This window comes from Danio rerio, chromosome 20 (genome assembly GCF_049306965.1).
Source record: "Danio rerio strain Tuebingen ecotype United States chromosome 20, GRCz12tu, whole genome shotgun sequence".
NCBI classification, from domain to species: Eukaryota; Metazoa; Chordata; class Actinopteri; order Cypriniformes; family Danionidae; genus Danio; species Danio rerio.
This window is the reverse complement of record NC_133195.1, coordinates 51,659,465-51,679,438: the sequence shown is the minus strand read 5'-3', so window position 1 is coordinate 51,679,438 and position 19,974 is coordinate 51,659,465. Positions and strand designations below refer to the sequence as shown.

Here is a 19,974-nt window from a genome sequence, read left to right as displayed (position 1 = left end):
TAACAGTGGGCTCAATTGAAATTTGCTCTATTTTGGAGCCAGGAGCGGCCATGACTAGCGGAATTTCGGATGAATTGCAGTTTTAGTTACTTCCGTATTGGCTTCCTGAGGGAGAACGGGAAGTTGCCGCTTGAGTTTAGCTCACAAAAACGTCAAGTCATTCAATGCACTAATGTGTTCATGTGTGTACAATTAGCAAACAGATTTTCACTGCATTAGTAACTACACAGTTACATTTAAACAAAAGAGGATGCAGCACAACATCAGCTATCCTTAGTTCATATTCGACTTGCAAACAGATACTACTATCCTCCATAATGCAGCCGTTAGCCTATAGTGGCCCAGAAAAAATATGGCAAATGTGGCCCAGTTATCCTAAAACACATGTGGGCCACTTTGGCAAATATTTGGCACAGTTAGCTCTGGCTAATGTGGCTGTGAGCCTAAAGCGACGCACAGATGATATGGCAAATGTGGCCCAGTTATCTTAAAACATATGTGGACCACAGAGATTAAACTCACCATCATGGAGAAAAGTGTTTGCTTAAGTTGGGCTCATAGCCCTGAACCTCTTAATATTAATTTTTTTTGGGCTGCTATAACTTTTAAGGACTTTGCTTGAAAAGATTATTCATTACATCAAACAAGCCAAGTAAAAAAAAAAAAACACTAAAATCAAGTGAGGCACAACCTGTGATGAAATAATATAGTTCACTAGTGTTAACCAATGTGTAATCTATTATTAGAGGTAACGTAATATCACACTATGTCTATAAATTCACGTCTTAAACTTATACAATATAAATGGATCATGCGGACATATGTAACACCAGTACAATTAAATAAATATAATAAAAACATACCAGATATATGTACAAAATGTTTGGAAGCTAGAGGAACCTTGTTTCACTGTATTTGGCAATGCACAAAAATTAAATTATTTTGGGAAGAGGTGAGAATTATAAGTGAGAACATTATTTCAAAACAAACCGTTCTCGACCCAAAGCTTTTTTTGCTAGGTTTATACCCAGAGGACTCAAACTATAGTAGAAGCGAACAAGTATTTATAGACCTTGCTTTATGCCAAAAGATGTGTAGCTCTGCTATGGACAAATACGCAAAGGCTACTCAATGGATAAGACAAATGTTGTCAAGTCTGCCATTAGAAAAAATATCTTATATACTAAAAGCTAAACAACGTGCATTTGAAAACATATGGAGTCCTTTCATTAGTTATATCAAAGAAGTGGAATTAACAGAGGAAGAAGTTGATGAATAATTTTTGATGGATAATGCAGTTCCAGCTTTATAGTTTTGCATTGATACTTTCTTTAATATATATTTGCTGTGCCTAGTACTCAGTATGATTATAATTGTCATGCTTAAATAGATTACCATTAATGACAAAAAGAGGAGCAGTTTTATTTTAATTTATTTTTTTTGTTGTTTGTTTGCTCGTTTGTTTGTTGTTTGCTTTTAGTTTTTCTTGAATGTCGCCTCGTGGTTCCATCCCAAAGAGGGAAGAAATCACTTTCCCGAACGCTCGCGCTCAATCTGCCCAGTTGGTGGAATTAACTCCCTAACTGCATCAGAACGGCAGAGTCACTCGCTGTCTTCAAAAAACGACTTAAAACTCAACTATTTAGTCTCCACTTTCCTTACTAATCTGCAATTCCTTCTCTGACCCCTCCACTAACTACATTAAAAAAAAATAAATAAATACTACTGTTTTGCTTCTTACACTTTCTTTGTGTCACGGTTGCAGGTTTGTGCGCTCTTCCGGTGTCTGTTTGATCATGTGGGTTTGTATTAGGTGCGTTCGACTTCATGCAGCGCTGCGCAGATCGATCGAAATCTGTCTTAAAGCGGTGCATTCTGGTTAGAAATCTTGTCCGGATTGATGCTGCGCCGACGCCACGTGACTGTCACATGTGGCATTAAAGTACCGCGACAGCGCTCCGAGATCAGACGGCAAACTCAGACCGTGCAGCTTCTGAAGAGCGACTGCAGGAGCTTTGATGACGACACCGATATTACACGATTGGCCGAGTTCACCACATGACAACAAACACGTGTATTTCGGGTTTATAATTGGACAAATTCCGATTCAAAAGTTTCAAAACAAACAATTCACTTTTCACACCCTCTCTATCCTGTACACATCTTGCTTATTAAAAGACTACAAATATTTTACTGCAGTATCATCTTTTGTTAAATAATCTGGTAATAAAGGTTAGCTTGTTTGCACAGGTTTATTTTTTACTTTTTTATACAGACTATTTACTTCATTCATCTCCATGAACGATTTAAATGATATATTTTAGTGAATAACCTAAATATGAACTCAAATAAGTCTTACAGACTTGAAATAAAATAATCATCATCATTGATCCTGCCACCCTAAAGCTCTCTTAACAAATTAAAGTAAATAACTATTTTATTAAATAATTATAAAATGGCTTTATTATTATAATATAGATATATATTTTATTTCCTGTCTAGCAGTTTAAAGGCTACCTGCTCTTTCTGGGAAACTTCTACATAGCTCACTTATTTTACCTTTTGTTCTTTTCAACACAATCTTTTTGGATTAAAATGCTTTTTTGAAAATTCATTCATCATCCAAAATAATGTCATTTATTAAGACCTAATCAAAACACCTTGTTTTGCTTTTTACATGGGAAATTTTTATATCTAGAAAATGTACATATATGTAAACCCTTTTTTAGCAGATTCAAACAAGAAGTATTAGCCTAAAGATTGATGTTTAACTCCTAAAATTTATGCTTATTGCTTTGTATTTAATAGACCTGTTCGTTTTTATGTTTATTTTAACCTCTCATTTCCTCTTATTTCTCTCATGCATTTGTTATATATTTTATTCATAATTCTCTCTTATTGTTTAAAAAGGAACTACAGTTTGTAGAGACTGTATTCTGTTTTATTTGTAAATGTTTTGTTGTTATAAATAAAAATAATAAAAAAATATGATGACGCCATGTGATCGGTCATCATGACTGCAGCAACTTTGAGTCCCGAAGTGTCCAGCTGTCCGTCTTGACGGCTCCGTTTTCAACTCCGCCCCGCCTGCGCTCGGCTAATCTCGTTGATCACCGGCTGCAGCTGAGCTTCATGTCGAACGCACCTTTTGTTTTTGTTCTCCACGTGTATTTGTTTTGGTCACGTGCTATGAAGGCACTCAGCTAGTTTGATTAGTTCGCCAGCTGAGACCCATTATCGTGCCTATATATGGGCGCCGTTTTCTGTGTTTCCTTGTCAGTTCATTACGTTTGCATTTGTCTGTGCTCAGGACCGTGAGGAGTTACCACTGGACCCTGTTTTCCTGCCTGATCCCTGCCCTGTTTTCTCCTAGTCCTAGCGCCGCACTCACTCCTTGCATTTATTTTGACTGTGTCAAATAAATATTATTTTTTCACTCGCACTTGGATCCATCTGAAAATTTCTTTGATTGTGACACTTTGCATGCATACCTGAAACGTGCCTATAGCACTTATAGTTGTGTAAATTGCTTCCTTGTCCTCATTTGTAAATCGCTTTGGATAAAAGTGTCTGCTAAATGACTAAATGTAAATGTAAATATCCTCATATTTTGTATAATTTGTAAATGCAACAAGGTTATTATTGTTGTAAAATATTTGTAAAATGTATTTCAATGTGTACAAACTGAAAACGAAAAATAAAAATATTATGGAAAAAAAAGAAGAAGTAACGTAATAATATGCATGCACATGCCACAGAATTATGAAGGTTTATAGGCTAAAAGAATGTATGGTTCAACTTCTGCTCACACAAACATCAATAATCAGCGTATGAATCTCAACAATGGTGACAATTAACAAAATGAACAGACATCACAAAAAAGAGACTAAAAGTGACAAAATCAACAACGTCAACATAAACAGCAGAATCAAAAGCAAATAATGAAAACTGGAGCATCAATAAGCTATTCCAGAAGAGCTGAAGTAGAAGCTAGAAAAGTGTCAGACATGAGGAGTGTGTGTGTGTGTGTGTGTGTGTGCGCAGCTGACCGTGTCGAGGCGTGGGCTGCTGTGTTGAGTGGCCGACAGCAGACACAGAGCTGAACTCAACACAGATGGAGGAAGAGTCTCCTGAACACACACGGTGAAGCGCAGCACACAGGAGAACACTGCAGAGTCACTGAGAAACCTGCAGTCACATGACCAGCTCAATCACACACTGACACCATCACGTACACTCAAACAGACCCTCGCACACACTTAGTGACACTACGCATAAAACATTTACAAATACTCATGCACACACAAACAGACATGCAAACACACACTTATGCATACATTCTCGCCCATATACACTGACACATCTGACATAACACACTCATCTCACGTACCGGTCTCCGTGCAGCAGGGACAGGTGCATCAGGTAGATGAGGCAGTACTGAGTGTTTCTGAGGGATTGTGGGATATCAGAGAGGACGGCAGGCCAATCAGACACACTGCAGCACAGAGACGGCAGAGACTCCTGCAGGACACACTGCACATCTGAACACACACACACACACACTGGTTAATCACAAGTTCTCTCTAAAGATTAAACAATCACACACGCCCACACCACAACAGGCCGCGCCCACTTCTGACATCTCCACTATAGTAACCAGACACGCCTCTAACTGCTGATTAGCTGAAGTGTGTTTTGAAGCTTAGTCTGACACTGTGGTCAAAAGAGTTCTCCTAAAATGGCGTAGTGCAGCTTTGTGTTGTTTTTAGGTTTGCAGAACGTTAGGAGAACGTTGTGTGTGTTACCTGTCAGCTCATGGCTCAGTGTGTGTTCGTGTGCCATCAGACAAATGCAGAGCTTCAGAAGGAAATCACAGCAGACCTGATTCACAGACACATTCCTGGAACACACACACACGTTTTTAACATGACTGGAACACAGAGCAATTATGAGTGTGTGTGTGTGTGTTCTGACCTGTTCCCTGAGCAGAGCTGAGCTTTCCTCTCCAGAGTCAGTCTAATGAATCCAGATGCGGCTGTCAAACACACACACACACACTTGTGTTTTTGGTAAAAGTGGGTACATTACATAGGTTTCCATTCATTTTATACTGTCCAAACTATATATTGTATTGCCCTCATTCCACCCTACCCCTAAACCCAACCATCACAAGAGACTGTGTGCAGCTTTACTCTCTGATTAAACTTATCCTGTGGGATTTATAAGCATTTTGAGAAATGAGGACGTCACCAATGTCATATTTCACCTCCTTATTGTACTACCTGTGTCATATCCATGTAATTACACAGATTTGTGTCCTGATGTCACAAAAACACCTACACACACTTGTACAGCTATCTTTATGGGGACTTATGATGTTTAATCTGCCTATTGTTGTGTGAATAATTTGTGTGAGTAAAGCTCATCTGAAGTTATTGATAAGATCATAATTATTATGATTTGCAAACATCTTTTACAGAAATGAGGAAAACTTCATTCAACTGCATTATTTGCATATTCATATATTTAAATAACAGCTGAATTGATTAAACTGTGATGCCAGTGTCCTATGTTAGTGGTTTACTCTTGTTGTAAATCACAGGTTACTCCTTTGACCTCAGGGTGACCTTTGACCTCTGCATGACCTCTGACTGTGCTCAAACCTACCGAGCTTCCTTGAGAAGGAGGTCATGTGATCGGGACACAGAGAGAACTGACGAGACAGAACCGAGTAGAAGAGCTGGAGAACCTGAGGGGACGACACACGCTCACACACACCCTGCACACATACACGTACACACATGTCAGAGTACCAGCAGTGATTAGTGTGTATGTGTGCGTGAATTTGAATGCCTGTGTGTGTGTCTATGAGTGTGCGTGTGTTTGTAAGTGAATCTGTGTGTGTATGTATGTGTGCAGGTATGTGTGTGTGCGCACATGAGTGTGACTTAATGTCTGTGTGTTTGTTTGTGTGTGTTTGTGTCTGAATGACATTGTGTCTATATGTATGTGTCTGTTTATGGGTGTAAATGTTTGCGTGAGCGATTGTCTGTGTGTGTGTGTGTGTGTGTGTGTGTGTTAGAGGGTGCTTTCACATTTGTAGTTTGGTTCATTTGGTCCAGACCAAAGACAATAAATGATACATGTTGTCGTTTTGGGTCGTTTTCACACCACACTAATGGCTTTGGTCCGAACCAGCTGAAAAGAACCAAAACGCAGTCATGTGACAAAACCCTTATCACTCATTGGCCAGATGTTATTGAACATATTTTCTAAACTGCTTTTTGATTGGTCAGAATTCACATGCAGGAAAATGCCAATGGAACTCCCTCAAGTAAACAAACGGGCAGACACAAAATGTTGCTTTTTACTATGGTTGGACGACTGCGCTGGCTGATTGTATCCCTGCTTTAGACAAACTATACATTTCGAAAATGATGTGCGGCCGCAGCTGGGAAACAGTGTTTTAATGCATCGCACGTCACTTCAGGAGGAGGCGTGAATTAATTTAGCTAAACCACGACACGGTCATCTTACGGAAATATTACCAATGATCCATCAGGCAATGTTTTCCCTCTCTCTCTCTCTGTTAGAAAAAAGCAGTCAACAAATATTTTTCCTCCATATCCCATAATGCATAGCGTATCGGCCTACGGCAGCTGGATTAGTCCAAAAAGGCGCAGTACTTTTTGCTGTTGGGTCTGTTTTAGTTCGGATCATATTCTCACGACAAACCAACCGCTCCAGGGTTTGTTTAAAAGCGTACCGAGACCACCTCTTCAAGCAGGGTCCGCTTTTGGTGCACACTCAAGTGCGATTGCTGCATTCACACCTGCCCAAACGAATTGCAACAAGAGGGAAAACAAACTCTAGTGCGATTCAACCGAACTAAACAAGGCAGGTCTGAAAGCACCCTATGTATGTGTGTGCATTTGTGAGTGTGTATGTCCCTGTGTAGATGTTTTACTGTGTTTCTGTGTGTGTCTCACAGTGGCTGCAGGGATGCAGGTTGTGTCGCAGCAGTGCAGCAGAAACACACACAGAGACTGCAGCGTGTCCTGAGCTGAACACACACCGTCCATCAGAGCGGAGTCACACACACACGCCTCCACCAACCTACACACACATCATGAAAACTGTCATTCAATAACCCTGATCATTAAACACAGCACAGTATATTTATTTATTTAGTGTGTGTTTGTGTGTGTGTGTGTGTGTGTGTGTGTGTGTGTCTGTCTGACCTGCAGGCAGCATCAAAGCAGATGAGAGTCTGCAGTAAAACTCCTGCTGTCACTGAATCTGAAGCAGAGCGGCTCTCCTGAAACACACACACACACACACACACACAGTTACTGGTCAGACATCCCCCCCCACACACACACACACACACACAGCAGTCAGACATCTACACACAGACACACACACACACTCACTCTGTGTTCAGCACATTTTGACATCATGATCTCCACGATCCTCCTGATGTCTGAGAGCTGAACAGGACTGGACTGATGAATAGGCCTGTGGCAACACACACACACACACACACACATTTATGAACTTGCTGCTCCTTTGCATGCACTGGAAACACTGTGTCTGTGTTCAGAATATTTAATGATATTAAATGAAATAGTGTGTTTGTGTGTGTGTGTGTATTTCTGACCTGAAGAGCACTGCTGCTGCTCGTACCGCACACATGGACACCCGCAGACAGGAAGAGGCCACGCCCCCCACAATGACATCACACACTGAGGAGAACTCTGAGCCCGTCGGGAAGAGGCGCACAGATACAGGCTGCCTAAACACACACATACACACACACACACACACACACACACACACACACACACACACACACACACACACACACACACACACTATTATAAGGCAGGTGTGGTGAAGAGTGTGTGGTGCAGTTTTTACAATTATACAAAACTGTAGCATTGTTTTGTTCTGATTGTGCTCATCTGGTCATGTGACACCAGTGTGCCATAAACTCCATTATGACGTTGTGTGTGTGTGTTATAGATATGCATGTGTTTAAGTGTGTGAGTGTGTGTGTGAGTGCCGCTTATCTGCTGTGTTTGTCTGTCTGTTTTGCTTCCTCTACAGATGCGCTGCAGTATTGTGGGGCATAATCAGGTAGTTTGGGAACGTTTGAGTTCAGGTGTGCACTCTTATATCAGCGTCCTGGTCCTGTTTGCTAGAGCTCAGTGACTTCTTGAATGAACCAAGGGTTGGGCTACTAGTAAGGTGTACCTAACAAAGTGGCCGGTGAGTGTGTGTCTGTACATGTATGTGCATACATGTGTGTGAGTAATAAGTGTGCGTGTTTATACGTGTGCATAAGTGTGTCTGTGGTGTGTGATGTGTGTGTGTGTGTGTGTCTGACCTGTCCAGTATGGCTGTCAGCAGCTTCAGGCCTTGTTTTTGGACCTCAGTGTTTGCTTTACCCAGAGTCTCTTTCAGACAGCGAACCAGCGGCTCCATTGCTACGACACACACACACACACACACACACACACACATTTGATTCATTTTATTTGGAATGACTAATACTATTAAAACAACACAGCATCCAAATAATCGTAAGGAGCCCATAATGTTTCACAATAAAAGCAGCATGCAACCATTGATGATCTTTTGCGTGGCACTAGACACTCAATCCATTCTACGTGCATTATTAAGTAAATGGATTAAGGATAGAGATGGCATCGTCTTCTCCACACATGAAGACTGCCTATTATTGCAGATACAGAACAATACTTTGCAATTTGTTTAGAGTTTTTTTTACTGAGTCCGGCAATTTGTAGTCCTCTCACACACAGTTTATGAACATGCCCAAGGCTACCGTAAATTAAAACCACCAACTTTGTGTTGTAGCCACACACTTTCAGAGCATTCACTAATGGTTGATATTTCAGCATTTTTTCTGAATAGCACAGATCCATGTATGAGTCAAAACAACAGCCTACTTCCATAATCAGAATGTTTTTCAGTACTTCATTCACAACAACAATATCAGGAGTGTTTGGAAAATCTCTAATGACAGCACTCAGAACATGTGCATTACTGCTCAGTGATGGAAACCAGTTCATTCGTACAGTCTTGTTAGTGTATAGTGCACTGTGCACACTGACTCTGTCCACCTCTTTAGCTGTGATGTTCACAATGCGATCGTGACGTGTGATGTACATGCCTCTGAACGCGGGGCAGCCGTTCATTATGTGCGCTGTTGATTCCACCGTTCTATCGCTATGTAATAAGCAAAAGGGCTCGTGGTGTTTCGGGTACCACACGGACAGATTAAACTTTGTAGGAAGTGTTTGTAAACGAGCTCTAATGACAAACTTACGAATAGTGTGGTCAATAGCGGGGTTGTGTAGCGCAGTGTGTGAGACTGTGTGATCCGCGCTCTGCAGGCAGGCCAGTTTGCCCTGCAGCCGCAGATGATTCCAAGCCTACGCAGATGACGTCGTCTTAGTGTCAAGAGAGGAAAATGTCATTACCAATATGTTGTCAGACACTGACCGCTTTCTGCAGTGGTCTGGACTCGAGGTGAAGAACAGCAAGTGTGCAGTGTTTTATGAACGCCGATCCGGCGGCAACAGGTGGTACAGAGCCAAATATGACCATCCTCCTGTGTTCACAATCTCAGGAAATGCGATCAGAGTTTATGCCAGACATGAGACTTATAGTTACCTTGGACATAAATTTAACGTAGCTGGAGAATGGCAAGAACAACTGAATGAAATCTGCAATGAATATTTTAGCAGACTGGACAAAATAGATCGCTGTCCCCTACCAGCCTGTCTAAAACTTCAAGCAGTTCGTGAGATCGCTCTCTCCAAAATACAACATCTGTTTGCTAACGTACACATCTCAAAGAAAGCTTTAAAGCAAATGAATGATAAGGCTGTGCAGCTGGCGCGAAAATGGCTATGTCTTAATACACACACGACAAGAAGTATTTTATTCACTAATAAAACAGAGGGCGGACTCGGGTTTCCCAATATCGAGTGGATCTACACAGCTACTAGGATAAACCATCTATTGCACATGTTGAACAGCGATGACCCGACAGTACAAAGGCTAGCCCGGAGCTCACTCCTTCTGGATCTGGGTAAACGCAAGGTGCCATATGCAGCTGAAGGAGAACCAAGTTTCTTAGGATTCAGAAAGAAACTCAATGGTAGGCTGGATACAGCGTCTGTGGGATTTGGAGTGCGCTCAGACTGGCCGGACCTGAATGACTTGTGCAGCAGCAATAACATACAGCTGAGCTGGAGGAACACGAGCGGACAGCAGGTGAAAGTCAGCGATGAGGCGATCATGGACATTGATAACACATCTGCTGAAGCAACTTTAGATAATGGTGGAGAAAAGAAGGAGCTGAAGGGCAGGACGTGCAGGTATGAGATTCTCCAGCACTTTTACACACACACACACACACACACACACACACACACACACACACACACACACACACCCACACACACACCCAACCACTGAAAACCAACACCGCCAGCAGGTTCTCTCTCACACACGCGCGCACACACACTTACCGTAGACTGCATGACACTGAGAGAAGAAAAGCGGATCTTCAGAGAGCAGAAGAAGACAACTGAACACTGACCAGAGCAACACATCACTGCAGCTGCTGTTCAACACCTCCAACAGGAACTCTGACACACACACACACACACACACACACACCAGTCAGTCAGACAGTGGAAACAGCCATAAAAGTGTACCGAACCGAACCGTACCAGTCAGTGGAAAAGGGCCATCAGTCACACACACACACACACACACACCAGTTAACCACACACACACATCAGTCAGTTAGAAACACACAGATGGACACACACACTGAAGCGTCTCACCAGGTAAATCTGCCTGAATGAAGGTTGAGGAGAAGAGCAGCGGTGAATGAATGAGAACAGCACACACACACCGCACAGACACCACCTGAAGAGAGTCCTGAGCGCTCAGCAGCAGCTGCAACATACACACACACACAAACAGATAGGGAAATGCAGAAACACACTATGATGCGCTGCCAGCAGGAATAAACACAACCTCAGGAATAAAGCCATGCTGACCAATCAGAGGCCTGCAAAAGAAGATAGTGGTGTGTGTGTGTATCTGTGTGAGTGTGTGGTGTAGGTTTGTGTCTGTCTGTGTGGTGTGTCTGTGTGATTGCTCTGTGTGTGGTGTATGTTTGTGTCTGTCTGTGTGGTGTGTCTGTGTGATTACTTTGTGTGTGGTGTATGTTTGTGTCTGTCTGTGTGTAGTGTGTCTGTGTGATTACTTTGTGTTTGTGTGGTACATTTGTGTGCGTTTGCACGTGTGTCTCTGTGTGTGTGGTGTACGTCTGTGATTGCTTTGTGTTGTTTGTGTGTTTTTGTCTGCGTGCTACATTTGTGTCACATACATGTATGTGTGTGTGTGTGTGTGGTGTATGTCTGTTTGATTGATGTGTGTGTGTGTGTTTGTGTGTGTGTGTGTGTGTGTGTGTGTGTTCAGACCTTCTTCAGGATGAGTGGCAGTGGCTGATACACCAGTGGCTCTTCACCTCCGTCCTGCAGATTCATCAACACACACACAACCTCCGAGAACTGACACATCTGCTTCACAACACCTGAAACCACACACACATTTACTGAAAGTGGCTAAAAAACACACAAGGCTGTGTTCACACTGCGAGGTTTAGTGCTCATATCAGATTTAGTGTGTGCATGGCTGTTCACACTGCTGTTATAAATGTGGCCAGTATCAGATTTGCAGTGTGAAGCACGTTGTCAGATTATGCTTGATATTATTACTGCCCTTTCCACAGACAAGCGTGGTGTATTTCATGAAAGGGTTGTTCTGCTGATACTAATGTGTATTTCGGCATTTGAGGCCTTGAAAACACTGATCATTAGTGACTTATGACAATCGCGGTGCGCGTCTTTCTGACCAGCGGTGTAGTGAGCACATCAAGGGTTGATGACAGAACTGTGAAGGAGGAGTTGGTTTATCTCTGTTTGCAGAGTTATTTCATTTTATGTTATTTATTTCATTTATTATTTTATTTTAAGTTATTCATCATTTTTATGCACATGCAGAAGGGGGGTTTGGGTGCTTGATCACCTGACCTTTTCTCTCGGAGAGAAAGTTCCTTCATTCATTCATTTTCTTGTCGGCTTAGTCCCTTTATTAATCCGGGGTCGCCACAGCGGAATGAACCGCCAACTTATTCAACTTATTCATATTTTTATGCAGCGGATGCCCTTCCAGCCGCAACCCATCTCTGGGAAACATACACAAACACACACACACACACACTCATACACTATGGACAATTTAGCCTACCCAAATAACCTGTACCACATGTCTTTGGACTGTGGGGGAAACCGGAGCACCCGGAGGAAACCCACACGAACGCAGGGAGAACATGCAAACTCCACACAGAAATGCCAACTGAGCCGAGGATCGAACCAGCGACCTTCTTGCTGTGAGGCGAACGTGCTACCCACTGCACCACTGCGTCGCCCGAAGAGAAAGTTCCTCCTTAAAAAGAAAGTGCCTCTCCTTTCCGCAATGATCCCCTATTGGCAACACCCAGATGCTCTTCAGCTTCGCAATCCACTCGTGCCCCAATTACTAACCAGATTGGTTAACAAGCACCAGTTTTGCCTTCAAAATCTTTTCTCAAAATAAACAACCAACTTTCTGTGGTAAAGTAATCGCCCTGTGTGCCGTTCGACTGCTGCTAAGGAGTAGATGATGTTTTCAGCACAGAATGATGACGCATGTCGCTCAAAGATCAGGGTTCAACGCTAAGGACATTTTCTACTGGCCCGACTGGACCAGCAGTTCAGATTTTTACTGGCCCTGCCAAAATTTTCACTGGCCCCACCAAAATAAATAAATAAATAAATAGCTATTTTTTTTGCCACATATTTTAAATAATGTGTCAAAAATAATGTCTTTGAATCTAGAATTTAAATATTTTAAAAATGTTAAACTATTTAGCAGTAAAATACAGCAGCATGGAAAATGTGCAGGTATTTTATTGCTAAACAAAAAGTGGCTGACTTAAAAGTGATGGAAAACATTTTTTTCGTTGTGTTGTACACATGTAAATATCTTTTTCCACAATGTTGGAAACAGACGTTTTCTTTTAGCCTCATAATTTCATGTTGCCGTCTCTTCACTGTTCTGGTTTTTACCAGGTTGTGGAAAAAAATTACGTGCTCACAACAACCAATCAGATAAAACGAACCAAAAAGCAATATGGGGTTTACGATTTTCTAGAAAACGTAGCATTCTAAGACTTAAAAGCACAAATTGTTTCTCGGTTCTAAGAATGTATTTGCATACAATTGACATAGTAGCAGGCAAATAAAAATATGATGACAAGGCAGCACTGGCCTGATCAGGCCAGTAACGATTATCTCTACTGTCCCGAACATCTCTCATGCTGGCCCCGGGCCATCGGGCAGTCCTTATTGTTGAGCCCTGAAGATTATGTAAAAGTCACATGAACCCCTACATAACAGTTCACACAGCGTTCGCATTGCAAAACATCAGATCTGCGTCTGATTTAAGACCACATATAAAAGTGGAACAAATCTGAATCAAAAAGAGCAGATTCCATGCCGTTTGGGCTGTTCACACTGTCAAAACAAAAACAGATTTGTCTCACATGTGGGCAAAAACATCAGATTCAGGCCACATTTGCCTGCAGTACGATTGTAGCCTCACACTAGGTGTGTTTCCCGGTTCGTTTGAAAAGTGTGAGCGCTCCAAATCGAGCCCAGGCGTGGTTCAGTTGGCCAGCTCTGGCATGGTTGGAAGAGGAGTGCCAGAGAGTGGTTCAGTTGGGCTTTGGTGTGGTACACTTGTGGCTCGTTTCCACTGACTGGTACAGTACAGTACGGTTCGGGTCAGTACGGGTCACCTTTATCAGGCTTGCGTTTCCATTAGCAAGCGTACCCTTTTAGTGGGCATGGTGTATGACAGAAAGTTTCAGTCGCATCATTCTCGCTTGAGGAAATGTCTACAGTAAAGCTGTACGGGTCGCTCACATATCATATGAAAAGCACTTCTCACAAAACAGATGCTTCATACACATAAATACTTCTGTATAAATGTTTATTACTAACTTTTCTATGAACAGGATTTGATTATAACTGCAGATCAATGACAGTGTGAAATAGCCTACTGTAACGTCTGCAGTTATATAAAATAAATATATAAATGAACATATATAAACACATACAGACCCTTACAGTCTCTGTCAGAATCGGCAGGCTAGCGCAGAAGCTCCATTGAATATACTGGGGTAAAATAAATGCTCATATTATAAAGACATGGCGGGGGAAAATGTAATTAATTGCAGTGCTTCATGTACACTCTGAGACCCACTTTCGGATATCTCTCAGCCAGTGATATCACTCAGTCAGTGGAGATCGCTGATTTTTCAAGAAAACAGACCTTAATAGCGGCGTTTTTTGCATTGACATACAATTCGCCGGAAGCGCTTAACCCGGGTTACTGGCAAATTAAAAGTCCTGTTTGCATGCTTCGGCATATACCCCGTTATAAACAGAGATGTGTCCTTGTTTTACACAAGTAAACACTGTGTAATGCTACATGTTGCTGGTGTTTTTTAGGTCATTATTTTGTGGGTGACAAAGTGTGTGTGTCAGCTGTCAACCTTTGCTAGTGTTCTGGAAGAATGAGTTAATTAGAGACCTGAATAAAGTGTTTTGGTGGTTGTAGTGCATTTTGAATGTGAAATGAACTGCTTTGCTAAGCTGAAAGTTGCTTAGGAGAATTGTGTGAAGAGTTTTGCAAAAGTGACCTAAGTATTGAGAAATGTGTCCTAGCGTCTGTAAAAACTGTAAACGAAACAGTCGAATTATCGATGACCTGCTCCGGCTCGGAAGGCAAAATAAAGTGTGAGTGCAGGCCGTCAAAGAAGAGGGGTGTGTGTTACTGATTGACTGAAGTGTGTGTGTGTGTGTGTGTGTGTGTGTGTGTTTGATTGACTGATGTGCGAGAGTCAGTGAGTGTGTGTTTGTGTGTGTGTGTCTCACCCAAGCAGTTGACGGTCAGCGCTGAGGTTTGTGTGTGCGAGAGTGTGTGCAGAAGTAACACACACATGCGCTGTCGGAGTGTATGTGGAAGAGTCTGAACCGCATCGCTGGAGCTCCAGATCCTGAACAGCACGTAACACACAGCGGCCTTCACATCCTCATCCCACACCAGCAGACCTGAGCACACACACTCCAACATGCACACTACACACACACATATTAAAACACAGAAGAAAACACACACATGCACCAACACACATATCCATAAACACACACACACACACACACACACACAGTAACATAAATAAGCCTCAGTGCAAAAAGGGATTGTGTGATGGTCAAAAGTGTGTGTGTGTGAGGTCAGTCTCACAGTGGCTGGAGGTCAGTGTTTGGCTCAGGGCAGGATGAGCGTCCAGCAGTTTACCCAGAAACATCAGAGAGGACAGAGACACTTTTAGACCCTCAGTCCACTGAAACACACACACACACTGTCAGACATGCATAACAATCAGCATCTCACAGACTGACCAGTATTCAGAGCCCTGTAGATGTATGTGTGTGTCTTTGGGCATCTGTGTGGTGTGAATGTGTGATTCTGTGAGTTGTATATGTGTAAAAGTGTGTGTAGTATGTGAGTGAGTTTGCCTATTTGTGTGTGTGTGTGAGTGTGTTTCTGAGAGTGTCTGTACGTGTGCTGTGTCTATGCAGTGTGTATGTGTCTATGCGGAGTGTGTGTTTCTGAGAGAGTTTGTCGGTGTGTATGAGTGGGCATCTTTCTGATGTATGTGTGTTTGTGCGGTGTGTGTGTGTGTGAGTGTGTGTGAGTTTGTTTTTAAATGTATGTATGTGTGCGTGTGCATGCATGTGAAAGTGTGTGTGGTGTTGTGTGTGTGTGAGACAGTTTTTGTAAATCTGCATGAGTGAGTTTATGTGTGTACGTGAGTGAGTTTGGTTTTCTGTTTGTGTGTGAGTGTTTGTGAGACTGTGTGTGTGCTGTGTGTGTAAGAGCATCTGTGAATATGTGAGTTTGTCTTTCTGTTTGTGTGTGTGAGAGTGTATATGTGTGTTGTGTCTATGCTGTGTGTATCTGTGTCTGTGTGGTGTGTATTTGAATGTGTGTGTATCAGTAAGTGTGTCTTTCTGTTTGTGGTAAATATGTGCATGTTTGCTTATGTGTGTATCTGTGTAATTGTGTGTAAATGTGTGTTTGAGTTTGTCTTTCTGTTTGTGTGTGAGAGTGTTTGTGAGAGTGTATGTTTGTTTTGTCTATGATGTGTGTATAAGCGTCTGTACGATGTGTGTGTGTGATTCTGTGAGTGTGGTGAGTTTGTCTTTCTGTTTGTGTGTGAGAGTGTTTGTGAGAGTGTATGTTTGTTTTGTCTATGATGTGTGTATAAGCGTCTGTACGATGTGTGTGTGTGATTCTGTGAGTGTGGTGAGTTTGTCTTTCTGTTTGTGTGTGAGAGTGTTTTGGAGAGTGTATGTGTGATGTGTCTATGCAGTGTGTATGTGTGTTTGTATGTGCGGTGTGTATGTTTTTGTAACTGAGTGAATGTGTGTGTCTGTCTGTGTGGTGTGTATGTGAGTGTGTGTATGTGTGAGAGCTTGTTTGTGTGTACGAGTAAGTGTGTCTTTCTGTTTGTGTTTGGGTATGTGTGGTAAGTATGTGTATGTTTGCTTATATGTGTGTGTGTGCGTGTGTGTATTTGTGTGTAAATATGTGTGCGCATGTGTGTGTATTTGTGTGTAAATGGGTGTGCTGTGTCTATGCAGTGTGTGTTTGTATGTATGTGTGTCTATGCAGTGTGTATGTGATTGTGAGTGAGTGAATGTGTGCGTGTCTGTATGTGGTGTGTATTGTGTTTGTGTGTGTTTGTGTGTGTGTGTGTGTGTGTGTGTGTGTGTACGTGTGTGTGTGTGTGTGAATGTGTGTGTGTGCATGAGTGAGTGTGCCTTTCTGTTTGCGTATGTGTGTAAAAAGTATGTGTATGTTTGCTTATGTGTGTGCTTGTGTGTGTGTGTATGTGTGTGCATGCATGTGTGTGTATTTGTGTTTAAATGTGTGTGCTGTGTCTATGCAGTGTGTGTGTGTGTGTGTGTGTGTGTGTGTGTGTGTGTGTGTGTGTGTGTGTGTGTGTGTGTGTGTGTGTGTGTGTGTGTGTGTTTGTATGTAAGTGTGTCTGCAGTGTGTATGTGATTGTGAGTGGGTGAATGTGTGCGTGTCTGTGTGTGGTGTGTATTATATGTGTGTTTGTGTGTGTGTGTGTGTGTGTGTGTGTGTGTGTGTGTGTGCATGAGCGAGTGTGCCTTTCTGTTTGTGTATGTGTGTGCAAAGCATGTGTATGTTTGCTTATGTGTGTGCTTGTGTGTGTGTAAAATTGTGTGTGTTCACACCCGTGAGTGAATCTGGTCCAGGATGAACAGCAGGAACTGTTGATTCGGCACATCCAGCGTTATCTGCAGCAGAACTGACACACACACACACACACACACACAGTCTATATTGTGCTCTTTCTAAGTCTCCTGCTTTTGCTCTAGAAGTCTCCAGAAACTGTTCAGATGCCTCATTTCAAATCAGATAATTGTGAAGCAGTATTTTCAGACTCAGAGCTCCTCATCAGTGTTATGCTGATTCAGTCAATACACACATTAAATATAATAAAATAAAGTCAGTGTTAGGATTCATCTGTAATGCCTGCAGATGCTAGAGAGACACAGTTTGACAGTTAAAGTAAGTATGGATAAAAAGTGAATGTGAAAGTGATAGCTCTGATTATTCTGCATTTGCTGTTGCGTTAACAGAGCAGATGCAGTTTCACTTTGATGTAAACTAAAAGAATATCAGGTTAAATAATTTTATATTATTATTATTATACACCCATCGGCCACTTTATTAGGTACACCTTACTAGTACAGGGTTGAACCCCTTTTCCCTTCAGAACTGTTTTCATCCTTCATGGCATAGAATCAACAAGATACTGGAAATATTTCCCCATATTGAGGATTTTGCTCTATATTGACATGACTGACATTGGACTAAGGTGATGTTATCTATATGCATGCTTCGTCTCAAAGTCTGCATGCATTGTATACTGTTTACCATGGTGCACTTAGATTTATAACTAATTTTAAATCCCTTACTCATCATTGTGTGCTGTATACTAGGGTATATTGGTCTGCTTTGTCTATTCGTAGGCTCAAGCATTGGCATATCCTTGTTTACAAATGTATACTGGGTTTACTCCCATCATATCTCCAGAATTACATCAGTAAAAAGCTTGTTCTTAACTATGGTCTTCGGTCACGGTATTTATTTACTGTCTGTTCCTAAAGTGCGGACTGAGATGGGAAAAAAGGCTTTTAAGTACGCAGCACCTTTTGCTTGGAACAATCTGCAAACACAGTTGCAGTTCAAATACTTGATTTCACTACATGCTTTTAAAAAGACTATAAAAGATTTAGAAGTTGAAACAAAGGTTTGTAGATGTTTTGAATAGTTTGTCAGTGTGATTCATGTTAAATTGTTTTTTGTTTGTTGTCTGTTGGACTGATGTGACTTGTGTACTGCCTAATCTTGGCCAGGACACTCTTGTAAAAGAGATTTTTATCTCAATGTGTCTTTTCTGGTAAAATAAAGGTTATAAAAATAATAATAATAATAATGATAGCATCATGCAGTTGCTACAGATTTGTCCACTGCACAAATTGGATCAGTTTTACTGTAGTACAATGTAGGAATAATTATTTGGTATATCACCGTTTACATTATTTTGCAGTCCTCGTTTACATAAATCAAATATAGTGTCCTGAAGCCACTAGTAAAATAATATCTGGGACTACAGCTGGATTCTAAATAATGTATATATCAATTTAAAGAGATGTGATTGATCACCTTGAACAGTCTGGTCCAGCAGAGACGAGTCCACAGCACTGAACAGCAATCCTTAAACACACAAACAAGACAGTGAGAAAAAACATACTGACAAGCAGTTTCCTGAACATCTCTATGTGTTTTTACACTGGTTATCCATGTTTGTGGCAGTTTCCCTATCTGTATCTAAAAGCTCCGTCACTGCACAAATGCTAATCGAGATGCCTTTTTATTTTATAGAAAGCCTGTTTTAAAGTCTGCTCCTCAATTTGTAAACAAATAAATACAGAAATAAATATTATATCATTAATTCTGTGAGCATTTCATCCAACAAAATTAAAAATATCACTAATAAATCCTGCTTTTCTGTAAATATTTACCTGAAATGATAAATTATTAGTTTTCTGAGAAAATATTAACGTGACTTCCACATTTGTAAGTCAGGTTGGATTAAAGTGTCAACTAACTTATACGTTCAATATGGCCAAGCAAACTTAACCATGAACTCTTATTGGGAGTTTTGTATTTATAAATGCAAACAGAAAAATAAAACAACATTTTTAAACACAATTTTGTTTTATTAATAAAAAGGAGACTTTAAAATGCTGAACAGTATCATGTTTGTTGTTGTTTCGTGAAATGCTTTAACTTTAACTTTCTCTTTGACTGTATGCCACTCATTAAGTTTAATAACGATAATTTTTTACATCGATATACACTGAGAAACGAACAAATACAATGTACGAAGTTTTAAAATGACATGTTAGAGTTGCAATTAAAAACAATCATTAAGTGTGAGTGGGTGTTTAACTCAGTAATGATGAGATGAAGCGTTTTCTCCGGTCCTCCTCGCCATAAAGCAGCTCCCGTACCGCGTCCACGCGCATTGCGGAGACGAGCGCCGCGCGCTTCCGCACCGCCTGAGGAAACGAGCATTATTCGTGACCAGTGTCACAGTGCCACAAAGCGGTCAGCAAACTTATTATTTGGAATTTTATTCAAGTAACGATGAAC

General features: G+C 41.3%; 1 protein-coding gene across 12 annotated transcripts in view; it reads right to left on the bottom strand.

Moving 5' to 3' along the window:
* The window catches only part of mei1 (meiotic double-stranded break formation protein 1), a 93,895-nt gene that overhangs the window by 72,816 nt on the left and 1,105 nt on the right, over positions 1-19,974 (bottom strand). For all 12 annotated transcript variants that reach the window (XM_073933720.1, XM_073933721.1, XM_073933722.1 and 9 more), the window contains exons 2-19: positions 19,772-19,880; positions 18,982-19,032; positions 17,484-17,557; positions 15,460-15,559; positions 15,090-15,293; positions 11,529-11,641; positions 10,884-10,998; positions 10,563-10,682; positions 8,390-8,489; positions 7,661-7,795; positions 7,434-7,518; positions 7,242-7,318; positions 6,990-7,116; positions 5,668-5,779; positions 4,975-5,035; positions 4,806-4,900; positions 4,391-4,541; positions 4,050-4,188 (exon numbers count right to left, since the gene is read on the bottom strand). In XM_073933720.1, the coding sequence (XP_073789821.1) occupies positions 4,050-4,188; positions 4,391-4,541; positions 4,806-4,900; positions 4,975-5,035; positions 5,668-5,779; positions 6,990-7,116; positions 7,242-7,318; positions 7,434-7,518; positions 7,661-7,795; positions 8,390-8,489; positions 10,563-10,682; positions 10,884-10,998; positions 11,529-11,641; positions 15,090-15,293; positions 15,460-15,559; positions 17,484-17,557; positions 18,982-19,032; positions 19,772-19,880 (1,968 nt within the window). The remainder of the gene's footprint in view (positions 1-4,049; positions 4,189-4,390; positions 4,542-4,805; positions 4,901-4,974; positions 5,036-5,667; positions 5,780-6,989; positions 7,117-7,241; positions 7,319-7,433; positions 7,519-7,660; positions 7,796-8,389; positions 8,490-10,562; positions 10,683-10,883; positions 10,999-11,528; positions 11,642-15,089; positions 15,294-15,459; positions 15,560-17,483; positions 17,558-18,981; positions 19,033-19,771; positions 19,881-19,974) is intronic.